The 27,005-nt window shown below is 41.6% G+C and overlaps 1 protein-coding gene across 6 annotated transcripts in view; it reads right to left on the bottom strand.

Moving 5' to 3' along the window:
- Positions 1-27,005, bottom strand: part of LYN (LYN proto-oncogene, Src family tyrosine kinase) — a 119,113-nt gene that overhangs the window by 49,131 nt on the left and 42,977 nt on the right. For 3 of the 6 annotated variants that reach the window (XM_032316655.1, XM_032316661.1, XM_032316656.1), the window contains exons 2-8: positions 14,525-14,661; positions 11,832-11,877; positions 10,963-11,068; positions 9,300-9,398; positions 9,075-9,178; positions 8,389-8,538; positions 7,399-7,551 (exon numbers count right to left, since the gene is read on the bottom strand). In XM_032316655.1, the coding sequence (XP_032172546.1) occupies positions 7,399-7,551; positions 8,389-8,538; positions 9,075-9,178; positions 9,300-9,398; positions 10,963-11,068; positions 11,832-11,877; positions 14,525-14,656 (790 nt within the window). In that variant the 5' untranslated portion in view covers positions 14,657-14,661. Of the gene's footprint in view, positions 1-7,398; positions 7,552-8,388; positions 8,539-9,074; positions 9,179-9,299; positions 9,399-10,962; positions 11,069-11,831; positions 11,878-14,524; positions 14,662-21,578; positions 21,718-27,005 lie in introns of those variants that run through there. The other 3 variants (XM_032316657.1, XM_032316660.1, XM_032316659.1) reach the window with 3 other exon arrangements.

Raw genomic sequence — 27,005 nt, 5'->3', positions numbered from 1 at the left:
TTCCCAAAACTGTATCTACAAAAGAGCCCAGATCAAAATTTCAATGTTGTTCTTTTCTTTCTTTTCCTTTCTTCCTTCTTTCCTCCCTTCCTGCTCCACCCTGTTACTACCTCCTCTTCCTTCCTTTCTTTAATACAAGACTAGAAAGAGAAAAGCACAATTAAAAAATAATCATCAATGTCAGTGTCCTGGCTATGATATCATACTGCAGTTTTGCAAGATGTTAGTACTGGGGAAACTGGATAAAGATTACAAGGGATCTCTCTGTAACATATATATATATATATATAAAACATATATATGAAAGCTTTGTTGAAATATAATCCATATACCGTACCATGGGCCCATTTAAATTATATAATTCATTGGTTCCCATATATTCAGAGTTGTGAGCCCAAGAGCACAATTATTGAAACATCTGCATCACCCCCAAAAGAAACCCCATATCCACTGACAGTCATACCCCCATCCTTCCAGTCTCTCACTTGAGGCAACCACTCATTTCCCTTGTCTTTACAGATTTGCCTATTCACAACATTTCACATATATGGAATCACACAATATGTGGTCCTTTCTGTCTGTCTGGCCTCTGTCATTCAACATAGTGTTTTCAAGGGTTAGCCACATTATAGCATGTGTCAGTACTTTATTTCTTTTTATTGCTGAATAATATTCCATGGTATGGATACATCACATTTTGTCTATCCATTCAACTGATGGACATGTGGGTTGTTTACATTCTTTTTTTTTTTTTAAGATTTTATTTGCTTGACAGAGATCACGGTAGGCAGAGAGGCAGGCAGGGGGCTGGGGTGGGGAACAGGAACCCTGCTGAGCAGGGAACCCCCCCAATGTAGGGCTCGATCCCAGGGAGCAGGACCTAAGCCAAAGACAGAGGCTTAACCCACTGAGCCACCCAGACACCCCTTTTTACACTCCTTAATGATTATGAATAATAATATTCTCACAAATATTCATGTAAAAGTGTTTGAGTGGACCTGTTTTAATTTCTGTATCATTTCTTACAATTGCATATAAATCTATAATATCTCAAAATAAAAAGTTTAATTAAAAAAAACCAAGAAACAGGGGTGCCTGTGTTGCTCAGTCAGTTAAATGTCTGACTCTTGGTTTCAGCTCAGGTTAACATCTCTTTCGTTGTGTGATTGAGCCCTACATTGGGCTCCACACTCAGCAGGGAGTCTGCTTGAAGATTCTCTCCCACTACCCCTCCCCACACTTGTGCACACATACATGCATGTGTGAGCTCGCTCTCTCTCTCTCAAATAAATAAATAAATCTTTAAAAAAAAACCAAGAAACTTTGTTGAGTGAGGAAATCCTGGGTAATCTTTCCTATTTCAGTCTTTGCACTATGTTACCATACTTTCTTTATTAAAAAAATTCAGTATTTAATAATAACAATAGTTCTCTGAATGCTATCAACTAAGCGCTTACCTGAATCACCTCATTTGATCCTCACACGATACCTACAAAAGCTAGGTTGTATTATAAGCTTTTAGATGAGCTTCTGCTACCTCTGTTTTGTAAAACATTATTAGCAAATCAAACAACCCGATTGAAACCTGAGCAAAGGACTTGAAAAGATATTTCACCAAAGAAGATATATAAATGGCCAGTAAACACGTGAAAAGATAAACACATAAGCTCAACATAACTAATCACTGGGGAAATGCAAATCAAAACCACAGTAAGATACAACTAAGTTATTGGTAGGTTGGCTACCTTAGAAAAGCAAAAGAGAGAGAGAGAAGTAAAGGGTAAGTGCTGGTGAAGGTGTGGAGAGATCAGAATCCTTGTGCTGTTGGTAGGAATGTAAAGTGTAGCCACCATGGAAAACAGTATGGCAGTTCCTCAGAAAAATTAAATACAGAATTTCCCTGTGATCCAGCGATCCCACTCCTGGGTATATACCCCAAAGAATTGGGAGCAGGGTCTCAAAGAGACATTTGTGCATGCATAGCAGCATTATTCACAATAGCCAAAAAGGTGGAATCAACCCCGTGTCTAGCAGTGGATGAACGGATCAACAAAACATGGTATATACATACAATGGAATGTAAGTCAGCTTTAGAATGGGAAGAAATTCTGTCACAGGCTACAACATGATGAACGTGGAGCCGTGCTGAGTGAAAGAAGCCAGTCACACGAAATACATGCTTTATGATTCTGCTTATTTGAGGTACTGAGGCTGGTCATATTTACAAAAACAGAAAGTAGAATGGTGGTTGACAGGGTCTGTGAAGAGCATTAAGGGGAACTGTTGTTTAAAGAGTAAAGAAGCTCAATTTTGCAAGACAAAAAGAGCTTTGGAAATTGGCTGTCTAATGGGAATGTCCGTAACAGTACTGAAATTGTACACTTAAAAATGACTGAGATGGAAATTTTTATATTATATGCATTTTACCCACCCACCCACACAATTATTAGTAATCTATTCAAATGATGAATTTTTACCAGATATTTACCTCTTTCAAACAGTTTAAATCCAAATAACACTCTGGAGAGAACAATTACGTATTTTCCAATGCCACATTTCTCCTCTCCTCTAAAGCTCAGTTTCTCCCTCCACCTGGGCACATGCTAAATAATGTTCTCTAAAATCGGAGTGAAGACTTAGCAGGTGGCCAGTGGAAGTGCAGGAACAGGAAAAGGTGAGGAACGGGCAGGAGGATCTTGTGTATCTGGAATTGGACATCGAGGTTTTTCCTAATCTCAGAAGGACCAATGAGCTTGATCTGCAGGTGATGCTTGGGCCACTCAGGACAGAAATGTACTGTGAGCCGGGGACTCGGGCTTGTGCCCTCCCTCACCCCCGTGCTATGGTAGCTCACCCCCTCGTCAGTTTCTCTGGCTGAGCTGGGCTGGCAAATGGCCCCTGTGACCACCACCATGGCCAAGGTGGCAAAGAAATTACCAAAGGGATTTCTTGAGCCAGTAGTGCTCAAGAAAATTTTAAGAAGGGGCACCTGGGTGGCTCACTGTGTTAAGCATCTGTCTTCGGCTCAGATCATGATCCCAGGGTCCCGGGACTGAGTCCCGAGTCTGAGGTGGGGGTGAAAGTGGTGGGGGGGGTGGTCCTTGCTCAGCAGTGAGTCTGCTTCTCCCTCTGCCCGCCACTCCCTCTGCTTGTGCACTCTCTCTCTCTCTCTCTCTCTCTGAGAAATAAGTAAAGAATAAGATCTTTAATATTTAAAAAAGAAGAAAATTTTAAGAAAACACAAAAGGACTAGCATAGTCTCTTCCCCTCAAAGCAATAACTTCCCAGACTAGCGGTTCTTCTCCTTATCTCGCCAGTGCAAAAAGCATGTCGTTTGACGCCTTTATCCTAGCTTCACAGCTGAACATGAGGAGGCTGGAACAAAACTCCAAACCATCATTTCATATGCAGGGTTACTGTTTTATAGCAGATGAATACACCCCCTTAAGCTGCCTCTACTTTTCTCTTCATGACAGGTATGCAATTCCTTTGCTGGCAAATATTCAAAGGAAGGTCTAACTGGGTTATTCATAGTTTGAACTCATGACTGAAATTGGGGAAAATCCACTGAAATAGAGCTTCCAGTGACTATGGTCAAATATAATAAAATAAAGAAAATAAAACTAGAGTGCACAGAACCATATTGTATAAGAAACACAACAGCTATATAAATCTCATTCTCTTTTCAGCAACTGAGAAGGTGGCTGCTTACCCATTTTACTGATGAGGAAAGTGAGGAGGTCAAATTAATTTGTGTAAATAGCTTATTAGCAAGCAAGAGAGTCCAGGTCTCTGGGAAGCCAAAGCAACTGGCTTCTTCACTGCCTTGAATGACTTTGGGCAAGACACTTGTCTGAATCTAGAGTCCTTGCTCTAGATTACAAATGATTACAGTAATTCCTATCGCACAGTGTTACTGTGGTGACTATGAGGGATAATCGATGCGTATGGACCTAGAAGGGGGCCGGTGAACACTGTACAGCTTCCTCTTCTCCTCCTGTCCTTCTCCCTCGTCCCCGCTTCATCGCCTCCTCCCACTCAAAGACATGGTAAATACAGGGAGGAAGAGCACTCCGATGGCCGGAGGGAGAAAGCAGGTATCTGGTTCCCTCAGTGAGCCAGTGGGCGAGAGAAGACATGTTTGGGGGGAGAATGAAGAAACACAGGGGCAGCTTCTCCTTAGAGAAGTGATAGCTTCTCAGAAGAAAGAGAACTCAACATGAGCAGATAATGCTGAAACCATGTGATGACAGTTCTTTTGGAGCAGAGGATATTTGTATGATCTTAAACGATTTCCCCACAGACTATTAATTAATCATGAAAAGGAACTAAAAAGTAATATATGCAATGGAGAAATCTGGCAGACCTCCTTAAAACCACACAGACCATGAGCAATAATGGGACCAACTAATATTTCGTGCCTCCTGGTAGATGCCCTGAGGACAGAGCATCGCTAACTATTCAGATACTATTCATACACAAAGGCATCGCCTGAGCCAAACCACGGAGAAATCCAAACAAGGAACATTCTACAGAGCAACTGACCCATGTTCTGTAAAATGTCAGTATCATAAAGGATGAAGAGGGACTGAGGGACTGTTCCAGATTAGAGGATAGTGAAGACATGTCAACTTGATGCAAACACATGATCCTAGGAGCTCAAGGGAATTACTGGGACAACGAAAGAAATTCTAGACTCTGTACTGGTAATAGTATGTATCCATGTTAGATTGCTAAACGTGGACAATGCATCATCTAAGATAATGGTCCTGCTCTTAGGAGACACATATTTCAGTATTTAGGGGTGAAAAGTCATCACATCTGCAACTCACTCTCAAGTGGTTCAACAACAACAAGAAAAATAAAATACGTGTGTGTATGTGTGTGTATGTAGAAGAGAGAAAAAAAAATAAAGCAAACTACTAACTGGTGGATTCAGGTGAAGGGTCTGCACTGTTTATTATACAATTCCAACCCCTCCCCTGTGGATTTGCAAGAAAAAAAAAACATATTAAGAAATAAATACAAATACCTCAGAGGAATAAAGAAGGTGGCTTTTTTTTTTTAATGAGCAGGTAACAGCTTGATGATCCCTCATTTAATGATAGAATTACTGTCTGACTCAGCAATTTCACTTCTACAAGAACATACACACCCAAGAGAAATAAAATCATTTGTCTACACAACTTGTACATGAATATTTGCAGCAGCACTATTCACAATAGACAAAAGGTAGAAACAACCCAAATATCCAATGGCAGATAAATAAATAAAGTGTGGTGTAGCCATACGGTAGGACATTATTCGGCCATAAAAAAAGGATGAAATTCTGACATATGCTACAACATGGATGAGCCGCGAGGATATTCTGTTAAGTGACATAAGCCAGTCACAAGGGCAAATGAACTATGATTCCACTTCCATGAGGGACCTACACTAGTCAAGTTCATTGAGACAGAAAGTAGAATGGTGGCTGCCAGGGTCTGGGGAGACCGGGGAAGGGAAAATGGGAAATAACTGCTTCACGGGTACAGTGCTTCCTTATGGGGAGATGAACCTATTCTGGAACTAGATGGAGGTGGTGGTTACACAACAATGTGAATGTAGTAAATGTCACTGAATCGTTTACTTTAAAATTACTGATTTTAGGGCGCCTGGGTGGCTCAGTGGCTTAAGCCGCTGCCTTCGGCTCAGGTCATGATCTCAGGGTCCTGGGATCGAGTCCCGCATCGGGCTCTCTGCTCAGCAGGGAGCCTGCTTCCCTCTCTCTCTCTCTGCCTGCCTCTCCGACTACTTGTGATTTCTCTCTGTCAAATAAATAAATAAAATCTTTAAAAAAAAAATTACTGATTTTATGTGACACAAATGTTACCTCAATAAAAAGCAAAAGGGCAGGCAGGTAAAGGCGAGGTTTGATTCTATGACCTGGGCCACAGAGTGCGAATGAGAAGTGGCCGCGTCCGGAGAGCACACTCACACCGACGAATCTGCTGACTGGGATGGCGTGCCTGACGGGGGCTACTGACTGGTTCTGGAATATGCCAAGCAAAAATGAAGACTGTCCAATTGTGTAATAATCATTTACCTGGATTCCTTAACAAGTTCACAAACAGTGCGGCGAGAGCTCATTCTCCTCTGGTTCAGTATCTGCCGTATTTAAAAGATGCTTCAGCTAAAGCAACAGCAACAGGACAAAGGAGGCAATACGGCAATCCCAGAGGCAATCATGTTAGAGGAGAAACCTCTCCCTCGACAGACCCCTGGATGCAGGTGCCTACATGGTCACAGCAGGCTGAGTCTCTAGCTTCTGCTCGGCTGGGACTGCACGGGGTTAAAAGCTGCTACCCCTTCATCTCTCTGGAAATCACAGCTGCTTTTCACTCAGAGCTGGCATGGAAAAGGTGATCTAGTAAGATGTGTGCAACCCCACAGGTTATCCTTCACAAGAGCAACGGCGTTTTTCAGTTAGAACCTCGAGGAGAGCGTGACTTTTTTAAAAAGGGTTTTAAAAATTCTGTCACAAAAGAAAAAGAAAATTCACATTCACTACAAAAACTTTATAAAAGGCACGGGGGGATAAATCCCTGGAGAAGTCACTGCTCTAATTCCGTCATTACCTCTCATCAGCCCGAGAAGGCAGGACTTAACGTAAGGAATGATTCATTAACGGCAGCACCTGGAGCATCTTTAGAAGCTTTCTTGGTGAGAAAGTGCAATAAATTGATGCTTCCACTTAGGCCCACTAGTAAGGACAATCCTCACCCCGAATATAATTTTCCCTGAGATGGAAACCAATTTCTTGCCCTTAAAATATGTGTACCAAGAATCTGGTGATGAGAGAATCATGAACAAGTAGACAGAACATCAGGATAAAAACCCACTGTCCTCTTCCTTATAAACGTTCATTCTAGAAGAGCTACTATGGCGGGGGGTAGGCAGGGAGGAGAAGTGAAGCAGGAGACAGAGAGAAAGAGACATGAACATCCAGTTATAAAACAATTAAGTTCCCAGGATGAAAAGTACAGCACGGAAGACAGAGTCAATAACACTGTAATGTCATATGGTGACAGGTGGCTACTACACTTCTCGGGGTGAGCAAAGCACAACATACAGAATTGTCAAATCACTGTTATACATCTGAAAAGAACATAACATTGTGTGTCAACTGTAATTCACTAAAAATTTTAAAAAGTTGTTTTTTAGAAAGTTTTTTAAAAGAGGAGCGTTACAAGGAACAGAGTCCGATCAAACCATTCTGTAGCCCTTGGTGCCACGTGGGCAGAGCAAAACAAAAGAAGTGATGCTTCTGACATGGTTTAATGTTTGGCTGAGAACATGGATGGACATTGGCTTGAGCCCTCATTTCCCTGGTTGCCTCCTCCAGAGCCCCACACTCACCCATCCAGACTTCCCCGAACTGCCCAGCACCGAGCCTTTTCACCAACTTGATGGAATCCCGTGGGATCTCCCAGGCATCTTTGTCCCATGGCTTTTGTGGTTTGGGGCTAATGCATGCCTTTTCCAATCTTCTGCATAAGCCATCCGACTGCTCTAATGTGAAAGAGGGGAAATAAAAGTTACAAAATGTCCTACTTTGTAATTTACCAGTATCTATGAAGAAATTTTGGCTACTAGTGGGATCATTTCCAGCTCAATGTAGTCTGTGAACCTAAAATTCTATGGGGGTATCTTTTGTATAATCGTGATTTTGGAAATTCTTACCTGAAAGACAATTCTGAACATACTTGATTTTATCCATCAGTACTGTTTGCAAACCTACAATGTGTATCCCTTGAGAGTAGGTGGCAGAAGTAAACAGTACCAGCAGCTACCCACCACAACCGACTTCAATCACACAGGGAATGAACCTAAAGGCCACCCATGGGTTTGGCTTCATAGGGCAAACTGAGAAGCGCTGGAGACAGAGGACCATGGACTCGTCACCTCTAAATATTTTCCTGTCATTGTTATTTCTGTTTTCTTTTACCCAGACTATGGATTACTTTTACACACATATACACACACACATATATATATAAAGACACAGATCTGCAAATCTGCATTCTGATTCCAAATATTTAAAGATGTGTTGTAAAAATATGCACTACATGAAAAGAATATTCATTTTTCTCTTCTCAGTTTTGGAACATTAACTGTCAAACAGCACGGATTGGGTGGGAAGAACTGGGATAATTATTCACTAAGATCCATTCTGACTTCACATGCATATGTAATTATAGATTAATTTAGAATCAATTACAGAATATAATCCTCCAACTTCATCCAAAAGAAATGTAAGGTAGAAGAATTTTAATATAAAAAAGTGTTTGAACCCTGCATTTCATAATAAATCTGTTTTGTCTTGTCCGACCTTTAGTTTTTACTTACTTTGGTAATGTTTAATCATGTCACTGATACAAGGGAAAGTGATTCGTGGAGAAATGTAATACCCTCCATTGTCCAGACTTCTAATTTTGTAGTGCTTAATAACATCACCATGCACAGGGTCATAATCTCTGACAGAAAGAGAGTAGCTTCCTGTGGGGGAAAGCACAAGGAAAGATTATGCTTATATTTTACAAGTAAGATCTGCCTTATAAACACCATGGTACACAATTTGCAATAAAATATGCAAAATGTAAAATAAGTATGTATGTAGTGCATAATTTAAGTCCTATAAGAAGTCTACTTGACAAATGAAGCTACCATTTTGTTGCTATGAAGCTAACCAAGACACCGTTTTCCTTCTTTGTGCTAGTTTTTTTTTTTTTTTTATTATTTCACTGAATTGAAAAGTCATTTTGATTTTCTTTCTCTTAAAATTTCAAGATTTACTCTCAATCATAATGTAAGAAGCTCCGCAACAAACTTAAAGCATGGTGAGAAATGGCCATAATTATGTCTGCTATGGTACTTTTCATAGCAACACTATTGAGTTTATTTGTTATCAAGCCATTAAAGCTTTCACTACCAGAATATAATGTATCTTTTTCTTAAAAAAAGATATATTATGCTAGTTTCTAAGAATGAATTTCTAAATAGTCATTTAGAAGGGGACTTAAACCACTTCTTACCTTTTAAGGTTTCGCTTTCTCTGATCAGAAAAGCTCCAGGACCGTTTCCTGGTGCCAGCAGCTGCCTTTCTGCATCCTTCCTGGTTATGTCCTTGAAAAACCACCTGAGAAGACATTGTTATATTTCATGGATGTTATGCTCCAGGGAAGGAAAAAGGTACAAATGCATAAGAAAGCCCAGGCAGCAAGCAAAACCATCCAAGATGGCAACGGGTAAGGACTCACTCTTCTGTTTCCAGGGTGTTGACTTTGGCGACATAGTTGCTGGGGATGAACCCTTCTCTCTTTGTTGAAAGGGATTTAGCTTTCCACCATTCTCCGTGCCTGGAAGAGAAACAGACATCAAAAAGCGTTTGTATCCAGGGGCACCTGGCTGGCTCTGTTGGTAAAGCATGGGACTCTTGTCTTTGGGCTTGTGGGTAGATTACTTTTTTTTTTTTTAAGTTTTTAAAGAAATAAGTGTGTGTATCCGATGAGTCAAGAACTGCAATAGCAATTGTCTGAAGGTGTCTGTTTTGGGGGGTGAGGGAATATGGGAAGATCCCTGGAACCCCAGAATCCAGCAGAAAAATTCACTCCTTTTGCTGAAATAAAACTATGTTTAGAGACTAAGGCAAAGGGAAACAGCTTCACAACTGAGTCCCTGTGCTCAGCGCTGCACACACAAGAGTTGGTAAAAATGGTTCCTATCTTGCAGAAGCCACATGTTTGTAATTTCCCTCAGGATCTCTAAGAAATGCTGTGGGATCCTTATAGACACGGGGTGCAAGGGAACAACGAAGCATAGCTCTCATATTATAAACTCCTTTGTTGAAACATCTAATATCAATAGAGAGATGCTGTGAAGAAAAGAAATGGAAAACCAAAAATAATCCCAAGCAGGTAGGCTCATTCCCACGTTCTTGCCCTCAACATGGAGCCGAGGAGGAGGCTGGGGCTGAGGCAGGAGGCAGGAATGGAAGGTCCCCATGAGCCTCAACTATGATGTTCAAATTCCCACACACAGTCGGGCTTCTCGTTTGCAAGACGTGAAGGACAGCCACACGGACACAGAGCTGCTGCCTACTGTACGTCTATGCTGTGTTCACATACATGCACACACACCACATTGTCACATCAACCTCATGACACGGCCGCTGCTGCTCCCATTTCCTAAGTGAAAAAATGAAAGCACAGAGCAGATGTGGCTTATCAAGGTCACACAGCTATCAAGAGGCAGGGCCAGGATTAGGCCGGAGTTCACACTCACCAGTAAGCATCAACTCCTCTTAACCACTTAGTACCTTGTACTTACTAAGGAGTCTCCCTCCTCCAACCCTGGCGGGTGGGGCCAGGGTGACAACGAATGCAAGATTAGGGGGAAATCCTTGGGAAATCCTTGTTCTCAGTTCCAAGTCCCTGTGGTCTGAGCCACAGGTCTGTGAGTCAGTAAGGCAGGGGGAAGGGTGGACCAAGGACATGACGACATCTAAGTGTCTTGCAGAAGGACTACAACTGCTGAGTAGGGGCTTTTCCAAAATGACGGCTGCTTCAGCACAGTGCCCTTACAAATCAAACTAAGTCAGACCCATATACCCAGTCTGAATTTGAGCAATATAACTAGATAAACATGGCATTAAAATAACATGCAAATTCCCACAGACACAAACTTCTTAAGCTGGCACAGATGGATAAGGAAAGAAACCAGTGTCTTTATTCAAAGGGAAAACTGAAGAATGTAAGAGAAGATTCCTGTGGCCCCAATCCTTGCACTCCCAAAGTGCTGCTAGCAGCAAGGAGGCTTCGAGGCTGCTTGTTGCTGCTATGCTGCTGGGAGCAGAAGGAAGGGGCCAGGACTCAGGAGCCTGAGTAAAGGGCCAGCAGGCACAGGGTGTGTGGTCATACTTACTCCTCCAGGACCTTCATCTTCTCTCCCTTCTTGAAAGACAAGTCGTCTGGATGGATGCCATCATAGGGGTACAAGGCTATCACGATGTCTCCTTGCTCCTCCGGATCTAAGGAAGGACAAAAGGGAAGACCTTCAAGAATCCATCAATGGAAACGTTTTAACAAGTCTTTACCCGGTACAAAAGATGCATGATGACGTGTGTTTCCTGCCTAGTGGGGCTCACAGCCCACATGGTCTACAGTAAACAACGTATTAACCACACTGGATACAGTTTGTGTTATCCCCAGGCATATAGACCTACAACTATAACTAATTCCCGCCCTGTATTTCAGAAATGATATAGCCATGTTCAGAGCAGCATTATTTTCAAGAGCTGAAAGGAAAAGTCCAAATGTTCAGTGACAAATGAGGATAAGCAAAATACGGTGTGTCCACACAACAGGACTAATTCAACAGGATGAACCCTGAAGACATTATGAGGAGTGAAATACACCAGACACGAAAAGACAAACACTTTATGATGCCACTTTTCGAGGTACCTGAAGTGGCCAAACGCATTGAGACGGAAAGTGGAATGGTGGCTGGCAGGGGCTGCGGGGGGTAGGGGGACGGGGAGTCCGTGTTAAACTCGGACAGAGTTTCAGCTCAGGGAGATGAAGAAGTTGGAGATGGGTGGGGATGCTGGCTGTCCAGTAACGGGAATGTACTTAACTACTCAACTGGACACGTAAAAATAGTTACAATGATAAATTTTATATCCCATGTATTTTTTGGCAATGAAAGTATAAATAAAAACACCCAGGCTGACTCCCTTACAGCATCTGTAACAGTAAAGAAAGGAAAACGACCATGTTGCTATGGAAACATACCTTTAGTCTGAAACCTCTGTCCTGGTAAAAGCTGAGATTCTGGAACCTACGAGAGAATATTGGTCAGGAAAAGGATTTTGACGATTAGCTTTTCTTCCTCACAGTCATGTTGTGTGTTATGTCATTTTTCTCACAGTAGCAAATGAGGTTTAGAACGGCTAATTGAGGAAGCCGGAAAGAAGAGAAGAACAGAGCAAACATTTTGCGGAGCTGCGCCCCATCCCACACAGCTCAGCGGAATGGCTCCCCCTTCTAAAAAGCAGTCATTTGTCGGGGGTAGCAGGAAGTGAGCAGGTGAAGGCTGGAGTCTCAGCATGGAAACCCAGAGCGAAAGATGGAAATGGCTTGAGCTGGCTTGGTAGGACTTTGGCCAGAACTGCTGATCTCTGGGTTTCCCAGACTTGTTCAGAAAATGAGTCAGGGCTCTGTCACTAGACACTGAGAATAGGTCCTAACGGATCCAGGCTTCCTAAGGCTGACCCTGCTCCTGTCACGGGACAGATGGCATCCCGTTACTTCAGCTTTGAGGTGGATTAGCAGGAAGGGTCTGTGGGACAAAAGGCCACCTCAATGACCTTTCAAATCAAATTCCTTTTTCTCTCAGTGACCATGGGGAGGATGATAAGACCTCGTGGGCCCTTTTTCAGGAAAGTACTGTCCAAGGCCTATATCCACAAATCATGCAACTTTTGCCTTTGATTCAGTGGCCCAAAGGAATGGACCAAACCAGTTTGCACTGAAATTTAAATTTTTTTTTTAATTTAAATTTCGGGTGAAAGCCCATAAAATCTCCAATTATGAGGCTGGGCCAGTGGGGGAAGGAACATTATTCTGTGTCCTGCTATCTGAAAATCGGGGGTCCGTGTTATCCTTAAATACTTACTTTAAGAAGTCCTACACTGATTTTTTAATCATGGGGATTTGCATAATTAGGATTGCATGATCAATTATAAATGATTTAGAGGAAATAATCAGAAGATGAGAAACTAATTAAATCACTTTGAAAGCAGCAAGCTGATTGTCAAATATCAAAGAGTCCTTAATTTACAAATGTTTTAATAGACTTTCTAGAAGACCAACACACATATAGGCCAACTCATCTGCCATTTAACTCTTTCCTTAAAATGTCTTTTCCTCGGAGCTTTGCTGAATTTCATCAATCCCACCTCACCAGCTCATCACAGTTCCGCTGTCGCGGAGCCAGGGCGTCCAATTTTGGCACATCTGGCCACACCTGGGACTGTTATCTATGGCCATGGGATAAGGCAACCCTCCGGGCGCAGGAAACAAGGGCAGCCAGAGAAGGCACAGACTAACAGACAGAATCCAGGAGGGACTGCCATATTGCAAACCTGTTTACTACTTCACCTTCCAACCCCATGTTTAACCTCCCTTATTCTGAGGAGGAGGAAAAATGGCACGTTTATGTGATTTGCCTTTGTTTTTCTGAGTCAAGGCATCTTCGTTGATCATTTCAAAAAGAGAACTTGTGTTCTAAGCAAGTAAAATACCTAGGACGTGATATCAGGAAAAGCCAGATTCTTTCCATGAGAGCTCTTCAAGTCTATAATGAGGAAACTATCTATGACTCCAATTCTTTCAATTGTTTTCTTTTCTATTAAGCATTTTTATGTAATAGAGTCCTATACTTACACTGGTTTATATAATGTTATTAAAGACTATATTTATATGTATATCACTAAATTATTAAAGCAATCGTCTTATACCTTTTGGTTTTTTCTATATAACATTAATTTATCTATCTAGAAACATCATATACATTAATTAACAGCAATAATATATTCACTTTTCATCTCCACTGTTTGAGAATGCCAACAGTAACTTCTCAATTTCAGCAATGGCATGAGACTTTGACATACATGTGAGTATACGTGTGTGTGTGTGTGTATACATATATATATGTATATATGTTGATGGGAAGGATAAAAGATCGGAAGTAAATTACATTTAATGTAGCAACTATCCAAAGCTCTGGTCCTCTTCTCCATGAAATTAGATAGAGTATTAGGTCTTCCTTGGCCAAGCAGTGCTCAATTGAATTGAATAGCACATCACTCATACGAAATTTCTGGTACAGATATTTGTCCAAGGTTAGGGGGCAGAATTAGCTGTGTACTTTTTTAATCATTTAATTCTCTATAATAAGTCATGACAACTTCAGAATGTACTGTTTGGAGTTAACTGAAGAATGACAAAATATGGGATAAAATATGATACACTACAAGGGGCGTATCAGCATTTATTTTAGCTTCTGACTCAAATCCAAAATTTCCTTTGCCTCCAGACCACTGCGCTAATCTCACTACCTATCCTAAGTCACAGAAGTTCAAATAGACAGATCAATTTATCTTCATATATATATATATATATATATATATATATATATATATATATAAAAAAACTGGGTCTTTGCACCAGTGATATGAAAGATTATTTTCTTTACACATGAGAAGGTGATCAAAGGCCATTAATTGTACAAGTGGTCTGGTAAAATCTCTAAAATGCTTACAAACTCTTTAAAAGATTAAATTATAAAGCAAATCAAAAATTATTTGAGGCCCAAGTAATGGATGTAATTTTTTTGCATGCACATGTTACAGATTTGGTGTTTAAATTAAGCAGCCATGCGTTGATCTTGCTGTGGGAATTCTCCCCTGAGACTATCTACTTACTGGCCTTTGCTGTTTATTGGACGTTGGATCTCTCACATAAATAGTTCGGTCAGTATTACGTACTGGTTGAGTCTTCAAATCTATTCCATCGTCATTCAGATTGTCTTTCCTTTTTGATTTTATACATCCCATATTTCCTGTGGGAATATAAAGGCAATGACATTGTTTTACCATTTTAGAAATGGCTTCAAGGGACCAAAATATCTCCATTCATGAAGAATAAAAATAATACATTTTTATTTTTTATTATAGATAGCTTAACAAACTCAAATGTGAATACAGTTCACATACCCATTTGCTTATACATTCATTCATTTATTCATTCAACAACTATTAATGGAGCACCAATTTTAGGTCAGAAGACATCATTCATGCCCTAAAGATGCTCCTATTCTCGTGACAGAAATTCGAGAATTAAAATTATAGTAGAAACAATGACAGAGGATGCACAGGACCTAGAAAAGAGTACCTAACTCAGGCAAGTGGAAAAAGAGGTAGTGAGGAGGAAACATCCCCAAGAAAATCTCTATAAGTCACAATGGGAGGGATGTCAGTCACAGTCCTGTGGCAGAGGCAGTAAAGGGATTCCAGGAAGAAGGAACTTCATATGCAAAATACTGATCCAGAGATAACAAGGCCATTCAGGGAACTAGTTCCTCACTGGCCTCTGGGGAACTGGTTCATCTCACTCCTTTGGGGAACAGGTTCGAACTGATCCCTTCAGGGAACTAGGTCTATGATGAGAAACCCTGGAGGCCAGGAGCAGGTCGGGAAGGCCAGGAGCTGGGATGGACACAGAAACACACCTTGGGTGCCAGGCTGGGGAGCTGTTTTTCTTACTTCTTCATTTCACGAGGACACAATGGACAGGATCAAGTGAGGGGGCTGAGGCGTCAAAGGCAAGCATGATTAAGAGCTAGATGGTGCAGAACCTGCCTCCAAATGAATGTGGCTTGGGGCCTCGGGAAATGGTAGTGGCCCTCCACCAAGACTGGAAATAAACGAGGAGATGCCGATGTGGGAGAGGCGATGCCTAGAGGAACATCAGCGGATCAGCTCCCGTGGGCTTCCCAGTAAGGTATGTGACTGTGGAAACCAGGAGAGATGGTGGAGCTGGAGGCACAAATGAAGGCATCAGCACACTGTGACTGTGCCTACTAACCCAGAGGAAGAACGTGACAGCCGGGGCTGGCGCCTGACCAGGGCAGAACAACATTAACCGTGCTTCCGAACGTTAAACTCCTTTATTTGTTTCTCTGGTTAATACTAGGATGTATAGAGCACTGCACCAGGCACTCTGGGGACTAAAGAGATGAATTTAAAAACTAAAATCAGGTTATGAATCTTGCCTTACATTATAGTCTCATGGTTAAATCTGTACATTAAAAACAAAAAAAAATCTGTTTGAGCTCCGTTAGAACATCTCGCAAGGCAGTGGTTCTAAAAGCTGAAGGAACACCAGGATCACCAAACTCAACAGAACAGATTCCCTGGATGCATTCCAGTTAATTCCTTGGGGCCCAATCATGTCCCCTCCCCCGGGAGGGGCGTAATCTGTGGAATTCCGAAGCACTGCCACTGGGGGACCACTGCTTAGAACTTTAGAGGAGGGAGAGATGACTCGGAGTTTGGGGAGGCGGTAGTGGGAGTCAGGAAATAACTCCCGGAGGAGGAATTGTTCTAGGAAACCTCAAGATCTCCAAACTGTCAAACGGTCAAACTGTCAACCACAGGCCACAGCCGGATTCTGCACCTTGTCCTGCGGGATTCCAGTGGGCCTGCACCCTTCAACTTGTTTATCATCACATCACGGAGATACACCGCCTCTAAAGGACAGTCACACCTCTTTCCGAAACTAGTAAGCTGCAGTTCCCAAAATAAAGGGGAAGCAAGTGCTTCTTTGATTCAAAACAGCCTTTTTTTTTTTTTTTTAAAATAAACTAAAGTTTCTGCAATGGAGAAGGGCTTTAAGTTGATCTGTAAATAATAAGCGAGATGGGTTATAGAGCTGATCTGTAACTAAACAGACAAGCTCTTTTTCACTAGTCTCAACCCCCACCCACTTCCCAAAAAGCTGTTTCACTGATCATTCAATAAGATGGTGCTGTTCAAGAAGGGAAAATGGAACTGGCTGCTGAGCACACAGCTGGCTCCAAGAGGAAGCCCTGGAGGGTCCACCTGACCGCCACTGCCCTTTGCTCTTCCCCTCACACTGATGCACCCCCACTCTGAGGACTCACTCTCTTGTCGCCTGGCCAGCTGCCCACTGCAGAGCACACTCCGGATCTCTCCTTGTCTCCATCTCTCTGTCTCTCTCTCTGTCTCTGTCTCTTCCTGTCTCTCTCTCTCTCTCTTTCCCTCTCAGTGTCTCTGTCTCTGCATCTCTGTCCCTCACTCCCACCCTCATCTGGATACAATGTGATTTGCCCAGACTAGTCTTCACTAAGGATCCTACTGAAAAGATCACCCCTCTGCCCATGCCGCAGGCTTTTCACTCTTCTTTTTTAAATTGTGACCGACATCCCATAACATTTTGGCTAATTCCCGGTCAGTCCCTACCAGAATTGAGGCAGATGGGGAGACCCCCAGCCTGTTTCTTCCGGGCAGTATTCCCAGCAACTGCAGAGCACCTGCGGAGAGCAGGTGCTCAGGGGACATGCGGGGCGGGAATGAAGGGATGGACCCGCTCTGGCCGCTGCCCTCAGCCTTCCCACATGCTTATCCTGAGATCCCCTTGCAAAACGCGGACAAGAAAAAGGAAAGGCGGTGAAACCCACCTCAGTTGTTTTAAAAGGACAGAAACCTCTAGAACTAACTTCTAGTTTATAGGAAACACAGAGGTCAGAGGAACAAAATCATCAGCCAAGTCCATAGTCTGTAACTAGCCTGGATACTCTGAAAAGGGGGTTGGGGGGCTAGGACAGAACTATTCAAAATTAAGAGATTAAAGAAACACAATGGGCGAACATTGAATGAATCCTGGATGGGGGGGGGGCAGATTGGGATAATTGGGGACATCTGAATATATTTGAGCATGGTGTTAGGGAATTGCTAGGTTTCATAGGTGATATGATGATAGCACTGTGGTTGTGCAGAAGAATGTCCGTATTTTAGGAGATGCCTACAGTTGTGTGCAGGGATGGAGTCTCATGGTGTCTGCAAGTTACAACACTTTGGCCAAAGATGAAAAAGACAAGGGAGTGGGGAGACAAAAGTGGCATAACATTAAAAAAATCAGTGAATCCAAAAAAAAAAAAAAAAAAATCAGTGAATCTAGGTGAGGATGTTCTTTCATCTCCCCCCACCCCGCCACCGGGGCTTTGTTATTTTCAAAATTAAATGTTGGAGTTGGGGGAAAATAAAGAAATATTATACTACTTTTTTTTCATAAAATTGTTCAAAATGTTAGAAACCCCTGCTGTGTGTGTGTGTGTGTGTGTGTGTGTGTGTGCACATGCGCAGGTACACAGGGTCATAGGGGATGAGGTAGGAAAAGTACTCTGAGGGCTATTATTTCTAGATCATGCCAAGGAGTTCAGACTTGATTTCAGTAGGAAGCCATGGAGAGTTTGTTACCCAGGGAAATGATACAATGAGATCCCTCCTTCCCAGAGAGAACTCTGTAAGAGCCAGAGGGGAGAAGAGAGCTGGATGGGGACATCTACGACCCAGACCTCTGAGAGAATGAGACAAAGAGACAGTGGTGACTGTCCAAGGGCAGGGTCCCTGGGAAGAAGACAAAGGATAGAAATAGAAAGCAGGTAGATGTGTGAGGGGTGGAGAGAGTCCATGGATTATCATTTCTTTATGCTTATTTCATATTTCCCCTTCCCCACCACCATGGATCTCTGAGAACGAATGCATGGGCCATAGATGGAAATAATTACAACACTGCTCCACGTGGAGAACTCCACACGGAGAATCCGTCCTTGGTCACTCAGGCTGAGCCACCCTCTGCTGACTGCCCACCCAGCAGTGAGCTCTGGGTTGGGACCCTACAGTTGTTCACAATACAGCAAGAAAGCTCACAGAGCTCCTTGCTGTGACACAGGGATGAACTCAGACCAGGTTTACCAATGCCTTCTACTCTGGGAAGGTACCAGAAAGAAAATGCACCCCCAACAAAAAAACAAGAAAGTGGTTATACCTTTGCAAATGATAGAGCTACAATGTACAATGACTCGCCACTTAGTATTTTTTAATTAGACATTAATCATTTTCTAAGCACTTCATTTATGGCCTGAAGAAACCCTCTGACTCAGGTATTACTAACCCCACTCTACAGAGGAGTACACGGAGGCCTACAGAGGTCATATGACCAGTTCCCATAGCACTGGGGAATGCTGGCACCAGGACTCACACACAGCTTTAGCTCAAAGTCCATGCTCCACCCTCCATTTTGCCATAGGATGGCTATTTTGAAACTTGTGCTTTATCTGTGTACTAACACTGCTCAATGAAGGGGTTATTTTTGTGGCTTGCTTCTTTCTCAGAAGGACTTGAAATGCTTTCACCAAAAAAGGACAATAATGAGTTTTTCAAAAATGAAAACAGAAAAAACTGAACCCAGGAAAAGAAGGGAATGGAGATGGGGTAACATGGCGGGCACCAGATTTGCTAGAATAGGTTTCCTGTCAGGAACAGCTAGAGTGCAGGGTGGGTGACGGTGCTTTCAGGAAGGGAAGAGGAAGCGGACCCGAGCTTGTCAGAGGAGGGCGAGGCCCCGGCACAAATGCTTAAGGTTTCTTTTATGACGGGCTTTATTTAAATCAAGTCCTTCAGATGTAAATATCTTCAAGTCCTATGGCAATATCTTCAATTTTTTTTAGCAGTAAATGAAGGCACATTTCTTATGTGGAGATCTTCATTTAATAATGATAATAACAGGGGGGTTGACATGCAAATACAGTCCTGGGATATTCATTTCATGAGCTCCACTATACCGTCTGGAGAGACACAAACAGCTGGGCAACCATTCGCTCACAAAGGGACTTCCACCCACACATCCAGGAAATGGGAGGCGGGTAACTTTTCTTTCCCAAAAATGTCTGTTGGTCACTGGAACAAATATCCACTGGGAGGCTTATCCTCACAGAAGGGACTTAGAATACCAAAATCCTTAATTTAAAAAAAAAAAAAAGATTTTGGAGAAAAGACTAAGTATGAGTCTTCATTCATCACCCGCGCTGCCTGTGGTCAGGTCCAATAATGCCTTACAGTTACCCACGTGCTCAAAAAAGAAGAACAGTCCACTCCGAATTCTACTTCCGGGGATCGGTTTGTTCTTTTTTTTACCCCTCCAGCTTTATGGAGCTAAAACTGACACATGACTTTGTGTAAGTTTAAGGTACATGACATAGTGATTTCATAAACTGTGTATTGTGAAGTGCTGGCCACAGTCAAGTTAGCTAACATATTCATCACTTGATGCGATTGTCAGGTTTAGTTTATTTTTTTTACGGTAAGGAGTTTAAAAAAGGTTTTGTTCTTGAGATACACTTGAATAGGGCACAAGGATGTTCACATGAATGTTACTTGTATTACACAGAGAGACAATCTAGACATCCATAAATAGGGGAGAGTTCATTAGATGGGTCAAACTGACTTATTCTATTCTGAGACCAGGGTGAATTAAAAAGAGATTTATATAATTTGGGCATTCTTGACCATTAATCATTATGGATTGGAAAAATGCACATATACATAGTTACACACACATATCCACATGAAAGCAATCCACATATCCACAGAAAAAGAAAGGATTCCCACCACCCTGGTGGTTAGGTTCTAAAGTCCAGTTAAAGCCACAAGATCCTATACAGAAGTTCTCTCTTAAAAACTGCTAAGGAAGACACTCCAATTTATAACGTATTTTGGAGTAAGGACTATAGACCTCAAATTCTGGGTCCATCAATCATTAACTGTATGATCTTTGGCAAACTGCCAAACCTCTCCCTCTCTCAATATCCTTCTGAACAATGGAGATGACTTTGGCTCGCTGCATTGTTATGATGATTAAATGAATTAAATTAGCTGATATTTGCAAAGTGCTTAAAAGGATGCTTTAAACAGCACACAGTAAGAGCTATATACATGTTTGTTAAACACATAAATAAACGAGGTCTAAGTACTAGTTTTCCCTGCAACATTGCAAGAGAAACACTCCCGTTGTTGAGAAGCACACATATAACCCCCTCCCACCCCAAAGAGGGAACAGTAGGAGCACATCTTCCATCCCGCCCTCAGGGGGGCACCCAGGCCACTTGGACCCTCTAAAGGGAGGTTTTCTTCCACCTCCCCCCCAACCCCCACCCTTCCTCCTCACTTCTGGGCGGGCACTTGCTACTCTGTTGTATACTTTGGTATTGCAGAATGACCTGAATGTAAATGTATGCATTACTCTGTAACTGAAATGGGGGGTGGGAAGCTGTGCAGTGAGAAAGGTTCCTGAGTATTAGGAACCTTTAGTTCCTAATACTAAATGTATGTAATTAGTATTACATACATTTTGGGTAATACTTTGTTTGTCATAGATTTCCTAAGCTTGAAAAGTATTACATCCCACCGTATGCCACCTCCCCCTATGAAAGCTGAATCCGTGTGTTGACACACGATCATTCCACACACATGACATACAATGATTCCACACAATCATAGATCTTAAAATTTAAAAACAAAGTTACTAGAATTTAACCTCTCAGAACCTCTATTTCTAGCCTTTACAAAATGCTACAAAGAAACTGTGTTGGTATCATATTTGGTTCTTCTTATGACTTGTAAATTTTCTCTCTTTATTTCAGCAGCCACCAAAAAGAAACTAGAAACTTTTGGGGGGTATTGAATTTCACCACCACTTCCCAAACTGAGGGCTTCAATTTGCATTGAGTTTTCCGGCAATAAGCCAATTACTCATCCAAAGACTCACTGGGAGCTCTGAAATCTTTCTCTTGTTAGCGACTTTTTGCCTGACCTTGCAATATCAAGTGGTCATTCTGGAGTTACTGGAAATATCTGTGCTGGTAGGGAAAAAAGAGAAGAACATGTAATTACTTACTTTGTCCCTGGCATTGCCCAGATGAGGAAAGCAAGCCCTGATGTGAACCTGTGCCAGGCTATCAAAGGTTTTAGGTAAAAGTGAAACTTGATCCATCGGCGGCTGCTTCTTCTTCTTCTTCCTCCTCCTCCTCCTCCTCTTCTTCTTCTTCTTTTTAAGATTTTATTTATTTATTTGTCAGAGAGCGCACAAGCAGGAGGAGCAGCAGGCAGAGGGAAAAGCAGACTCCCTGCTGAGCGAGGAGCCCTATGCATGCTCCATCCCAGGACCCTGGGAAGGCGGAGGCTTAACCAACTGAGCCATCCAAGCATTCCCAAAGCTGCATTTCTTTACCTACCCAAAGCTTTGCAACCTCTCCATGGAGTGAGTTTTATCTTGGAATTAGGGAGCTTAGAAAAACAGGAGCAAGGGAAAGGAAGTCCCAAGGACGTAGAGATGGGTGGTAACAATCCCAAACAAAGGTGATCTTGAGCTTCCAAAGTAGGCTGAGTTTGGTTCAAGGGTCCTTCAGAGGAATGTATCCCTAAAACAAAGTCCACACCTCACGCTTGCATTCCAAGACCAGCTAGTTAACTTAAGAGCCTCACTTTGCCTGCCCAAGTAGAAGTCTTATCGACACCCATTGATTGTTTTCTTCCTTTCTTTACTTTCAAGAAGGAGACCGCAGAGAAGCAAAGTCTAGTACGGAAGAGTTGCAATGTTTCTTCAAATAACCTATCAGAGAGGAAAGGGGTCTGAGAAGCCTCAGAAGCAGCCTCAAGACAGCAGAGAAGGAGAAAACTCCAGAACTAAACTCCACAATCAATTCCATTGGTTCCTGCCTTAAATGACTTTCTTTTCTTTTGCCCAATTTCCTAAAAAAAAATTTTTTTTAAAAGATAAAACTGAAAAGGGTATAGCCAGGCTCTCTACTTAGACAACTAAGATTCCTCTCCTATGTATGTCATGGTAATCATTTTCAAACGTTCTCAGTCTTCTTCTTCTGTGAAATCTCCCAGAAAGCCATTGTTGACATGGTTAGTAAGCTGATAACCCAGGTCCACCTGAGTCCAGACCCTGGCTTTGACCAGCCTCCAACATGATGTCCCTAAGGTTTAAATACCATATGTAACAGGAACAGTATCTTTGGGCAATTAAGTCAATGTCATTTTGGTATCTGGTAATCCTAGCTCCGGGTGTTCCTCTGGGTTCCATATTAAGAGCAAATCCTTGACAACTCAGATCCGGGGGCTCCTCTATGATGCGATATCCTCTCTAGTCTGAGAGGAAGGTTGGGTGCCCCTAGAAGGGAGGGAGGTGTGCTTTACAAGTACTTCTTGAGTTAGAAAATGTGACCAAGAGGAGCCCGAAGGAGCATTAGAAACAGCATGAATGGGACAGAATGTGTGTCCAAGGGTGCCACCCCCAACAACGCTGAATAGGAAGTGCCAGTTGGGAAAGTGAGGGTGGCCTGAAGAACATTTATTTACTAGTTTTAGGTCCACACACCTAGACCCAGCCTGCAGGAGGCTATAGAGAAATCTCAAAGAGCCGCTGCCTCCCACCTCAACTGGAGAGAAGCACGCAGAGCGGCTGTCTCCAGGCTCCCCTCACTCAGCCTGTTCGAGGTATACGGGGCCTCTGGAACTTTTCAAGTGTCCCGATGTGATCCGTTGGCTTTGGGGGCACTGTTAGGGTGACACTCCCCACAATCAGCAGTGCCCAGTCATATGTCAGCAGACATACAAAGAATATGGAGAGAATCTGTGGCTTTTTCTCTGCAAACAGCACAACGGAAACCTTTTATCTACTTAGGTCCCATCTCAGACGGGAGCAGAAGACACGTGAAGGAAGAAGCTCCTAGGTTAAAGAAGCAGTGGCATGATGGAAAAAAGATTAAACGGGAAAAAATTCAAACCCTGTTGGCAAACTTAAGGCTGTTTCCCCACCTGCCACTATTCAGAGGGATGAAGAGAGATAGTTAAAGAATGTGAAAGCTTGTTTCACCTTTGTTTTTACACAGCTGAACTGCAGTGTGTACATTCTGCAAGCACGCTCCACACGAGATGCGGAGGATTGTGGGATTAGAGAGTGGTGATGGTGTAACAACCGTGTGAGTATACTAAAACCCACTGAACTGTACACTTTGAAAGCATGAATTTATTAATTTTTAATAAAAAATTAATTCAAAAATACGATCCCCCCCCCCCCCCCGAGAGATGTAGTGCAGTAGGCTGGCTTCCTCCTCATTATATTTTGTTTTTTGTGATCTGATCTGATCAGATGAATCTGATACATTTTAATTTACCTTGTGTTTGCCAATGTCTTCACCTGGTTTGAAAGCATCTTTTTTTTTTCTCTATTATACGCTGTAGGACATATGCATAGCAGCAGGAAGACCTAGGTACTATGCACTTAGCTGTACCAGGAATGTGTAGCATAACTCATGCTAAGCCGATACTGAGATACTCTGAAATAATGATGCATAAAAAGAGCAAACTGACTGCATTTATCAGCACCCTAATAGGCCAGTACAGTTTTAGTCATGGATTTTATTACAGTGAGTCCGAAAAAGACATTTAAGAGGTAGGTGAGGGTTCAAATACCTGACAGTTTGGAATCTAGAGCACAGAAGTTGAAGGGTAATTTGACTCCTGCTTGGAAGAAGGCCATGGATAATGACAGATGCAGCAAATTAGGAACTGGGAAGCAGGGCTTCTAGGTCCAGCATGACAGTCCTATAATTATGGACAAAACCACTTTCTTTTCTCAGCTCTAATTTCCTCACCATAAAATGAAATGGTTGAGCTTGACATGAGAGAGTAAATGACACTACCTTTAATTTGACAATACGTATTAAAGTCCTTTAACATGTATGCACGTTTTAACATTTCACTTCTAGCACCACATTGTTTCTACAGAAATAACTGGTAAGTTACACAAAGCTCTGTAGCAAAGGGTATTTTTTGTGGGACTGCTTAAGTTTACAACTGTATATTAGTTGAAGTGGTTTAACAGCTTAAGGATATAACAATTCTTATCAAATGTAATTGTTTTAAAAGCTTTTGAAAGTTTCTATGAAGCCTTTTTTAAAAAATTTATTTATTTATTTGACAGAGAGAGAGAGATCACAAGTAGCAGAGAGGCAGGCAGAGGGAGGGGGGAATCAGGCTCCCCGCTGAGCAGAGAGCCAGATGCGGCTTGATCCCAGAACCGTGAGACCATGACCTGAGCCCAAGGCAGAGGCTTAACCCACTGAGCCACCCAGGTGTTCCATCTCTGATGCCTTTTAAGAATTTTTTTTTTTTTTTTTTTTTTTAAGGAGGAGAGGGGCAGAGGAAGAAGGAAAGAGAATGTTCAGCAGGCTTCATGCCCAGCACAGACCCTGACTCGGGGCTTAATCTCACAACCCTGAGATCATGACCTGAGCTGAAATCAAAAGTTGGATGCTTAACCGACTGAGCCACCCAGGCACCTCAAAATGTTCTATTTTTAAAAACAAGACTGTTGAATCTTCTTAGGACTATATTAACATTAGTTGATAGTAATAAGTAGCTTAATTATTAAAAATAACTCTAAGATAAATGGATAAACTAGATCATTTACTGGCTACTTGATTATAAGGAATTATTATCACTTTTATGTTTAATATATTGGTATTAAATTTATATTTAAAAAGAGCTTTTTCTTTTAGAGATTAAAATGAAAATATTTATAGACATAATTTTTCAAATTTTAACAAGTAGCTTAAGTGTCTTCTGAGATATGGTTGTTTCTTTAGATTCCTAGTTCATTCCTTACTTTACTCATCCTTACATTTTTAGGATTTTAAACTAATTTCTAAAAATTCATTAACCCTGGTGACATGTTTTTGTTACATCTGAGGTGCAAATCTCCTGCTTCTGTCCAGAAATTCCTCTATACATCCTCACTTTTCCTTCCTTATCTCAAGACAGTGTTATCCTTCTGTGTCAGACGGTTTTGCAAACAGTTTCTGGGTCAACACATCCTAATTTCTTTTTAGAAACGACAGCATTAGCATGTCATATGTGGTGGGAATGTTTTGGTCACTTGTAATTTCTTTTGAATGCTTCTAAATTTAAATTTAAGCTTAAATTAAAATTTTATTCTTTTAAGTACAGAAACAACAAGGTTGATATGCCATTTGAAAACTAGCAAGAGAAACATTAAAAAGTGAATATGCTTTTTTAAAAAATGGACATAATATTCGATAAGTTAAAAAAAACAAGTCTTCTGGTAAATTGGAAAATCTGATTAAATATATCAGACTGGCCTTTAGGCAACTGACTTTTGGAAAACTGACCTAGAAGATGATACATTTACACAAAAGAATACTATGTAGTTATTAAAATAATGTGTGTGTATATATAGGAGAGAGAGAAAGACAAAAAGATATTCACAGTACGGTGCACTTGGGTGGTGGGTGGTGCAGTTGGTGAAGAGCCTGACTCTGCTCAGGTCATTCTAGCCTTGCCTCGGATTCTGAGCTCAGCTTGGAGTCTGCTTAACACTCTCTCTCTCCCTGGGGCAGCTGGGTGGCTCAGTGGGTTAAAGCCTCTGCCTTTAGCTCAGGTCATGATCCCAGGGTCCTGGGATTAAGTCCCGCACTGGGATTGCTTGCCAGGGTACCTGCTGCCCCTCTCTCTCTGTCTGCCTCTCTGCCTATTTGTGATCTCTGTCTGTCAAATAAATAAAAATCTTAAAAAAAAAAACTCTTTCTGCCTCTCCCTTTCCTCTGTGCGCGCACTCTCTCTCTCTCTCTCTCAAATAAATGAATCTTTAAAAAAAAGATATTCACATATATACAGCATGACAGCATTTTTGTTGGGGGAAATTGAGCAGAAAAAAGTCTAGGAAGAAATACCCTAAAATATCACAATGTTCCCAATGATAGGACTGCAAGCATTTTTGGTTTCGCCTTTCTAAGTTTTAAATTTTACACACACACACACACACACACACACACACACAAATATGATTTTCCGAATATATATACATATATAAGAGTTTGAAGGACCTTAGGTCATGTATTCAGTTACCCTTATTCAAAAATTTTTAAAGCTGTTTCTGTTTTATATAAATTATATATATATAATTTTTATTATATATGCATTTTTATTATACATGTGTATTTTTATATTTTTATTATACATCTATAATATGTAATATATGTACATATATGAACTTGTACAAAAATGGAAAACATTTTTTAGAAATTTAAAACAAAATACACATAGGTCAATGGAACAGAGCAGAGAGCCCAGAAATAAACCCATGCTTATATGGTCAATTTATCTATGATAAAGAAGGCAAGAAAATACAATGAAGAAAATACAGTCTTTTCAACAAATGCTGTTGGGAAAACTGGACAACTATGTGCAGAAGAATAAAATTGGACCCCTTTCTTACACCATGCACAAAAATAAA

Source organism: Mustela erminea, chromosome 16 (genome assembly GCF_009829155.1).
Source record: "Mustela erminea isolate mMusErm1 chromosome 16, mMusErm1.Pri, whole genome shotgun sequence".
NCBI classification, from domain to species: Eukaryota; Metazoa; Chordata; class Mammalia; order Carnivora; family Mustelidae; genus Mustela; species Mustela erminea.
This window is presented reverse-complemented; position numbering and strand designations above follow the sequence as displayed.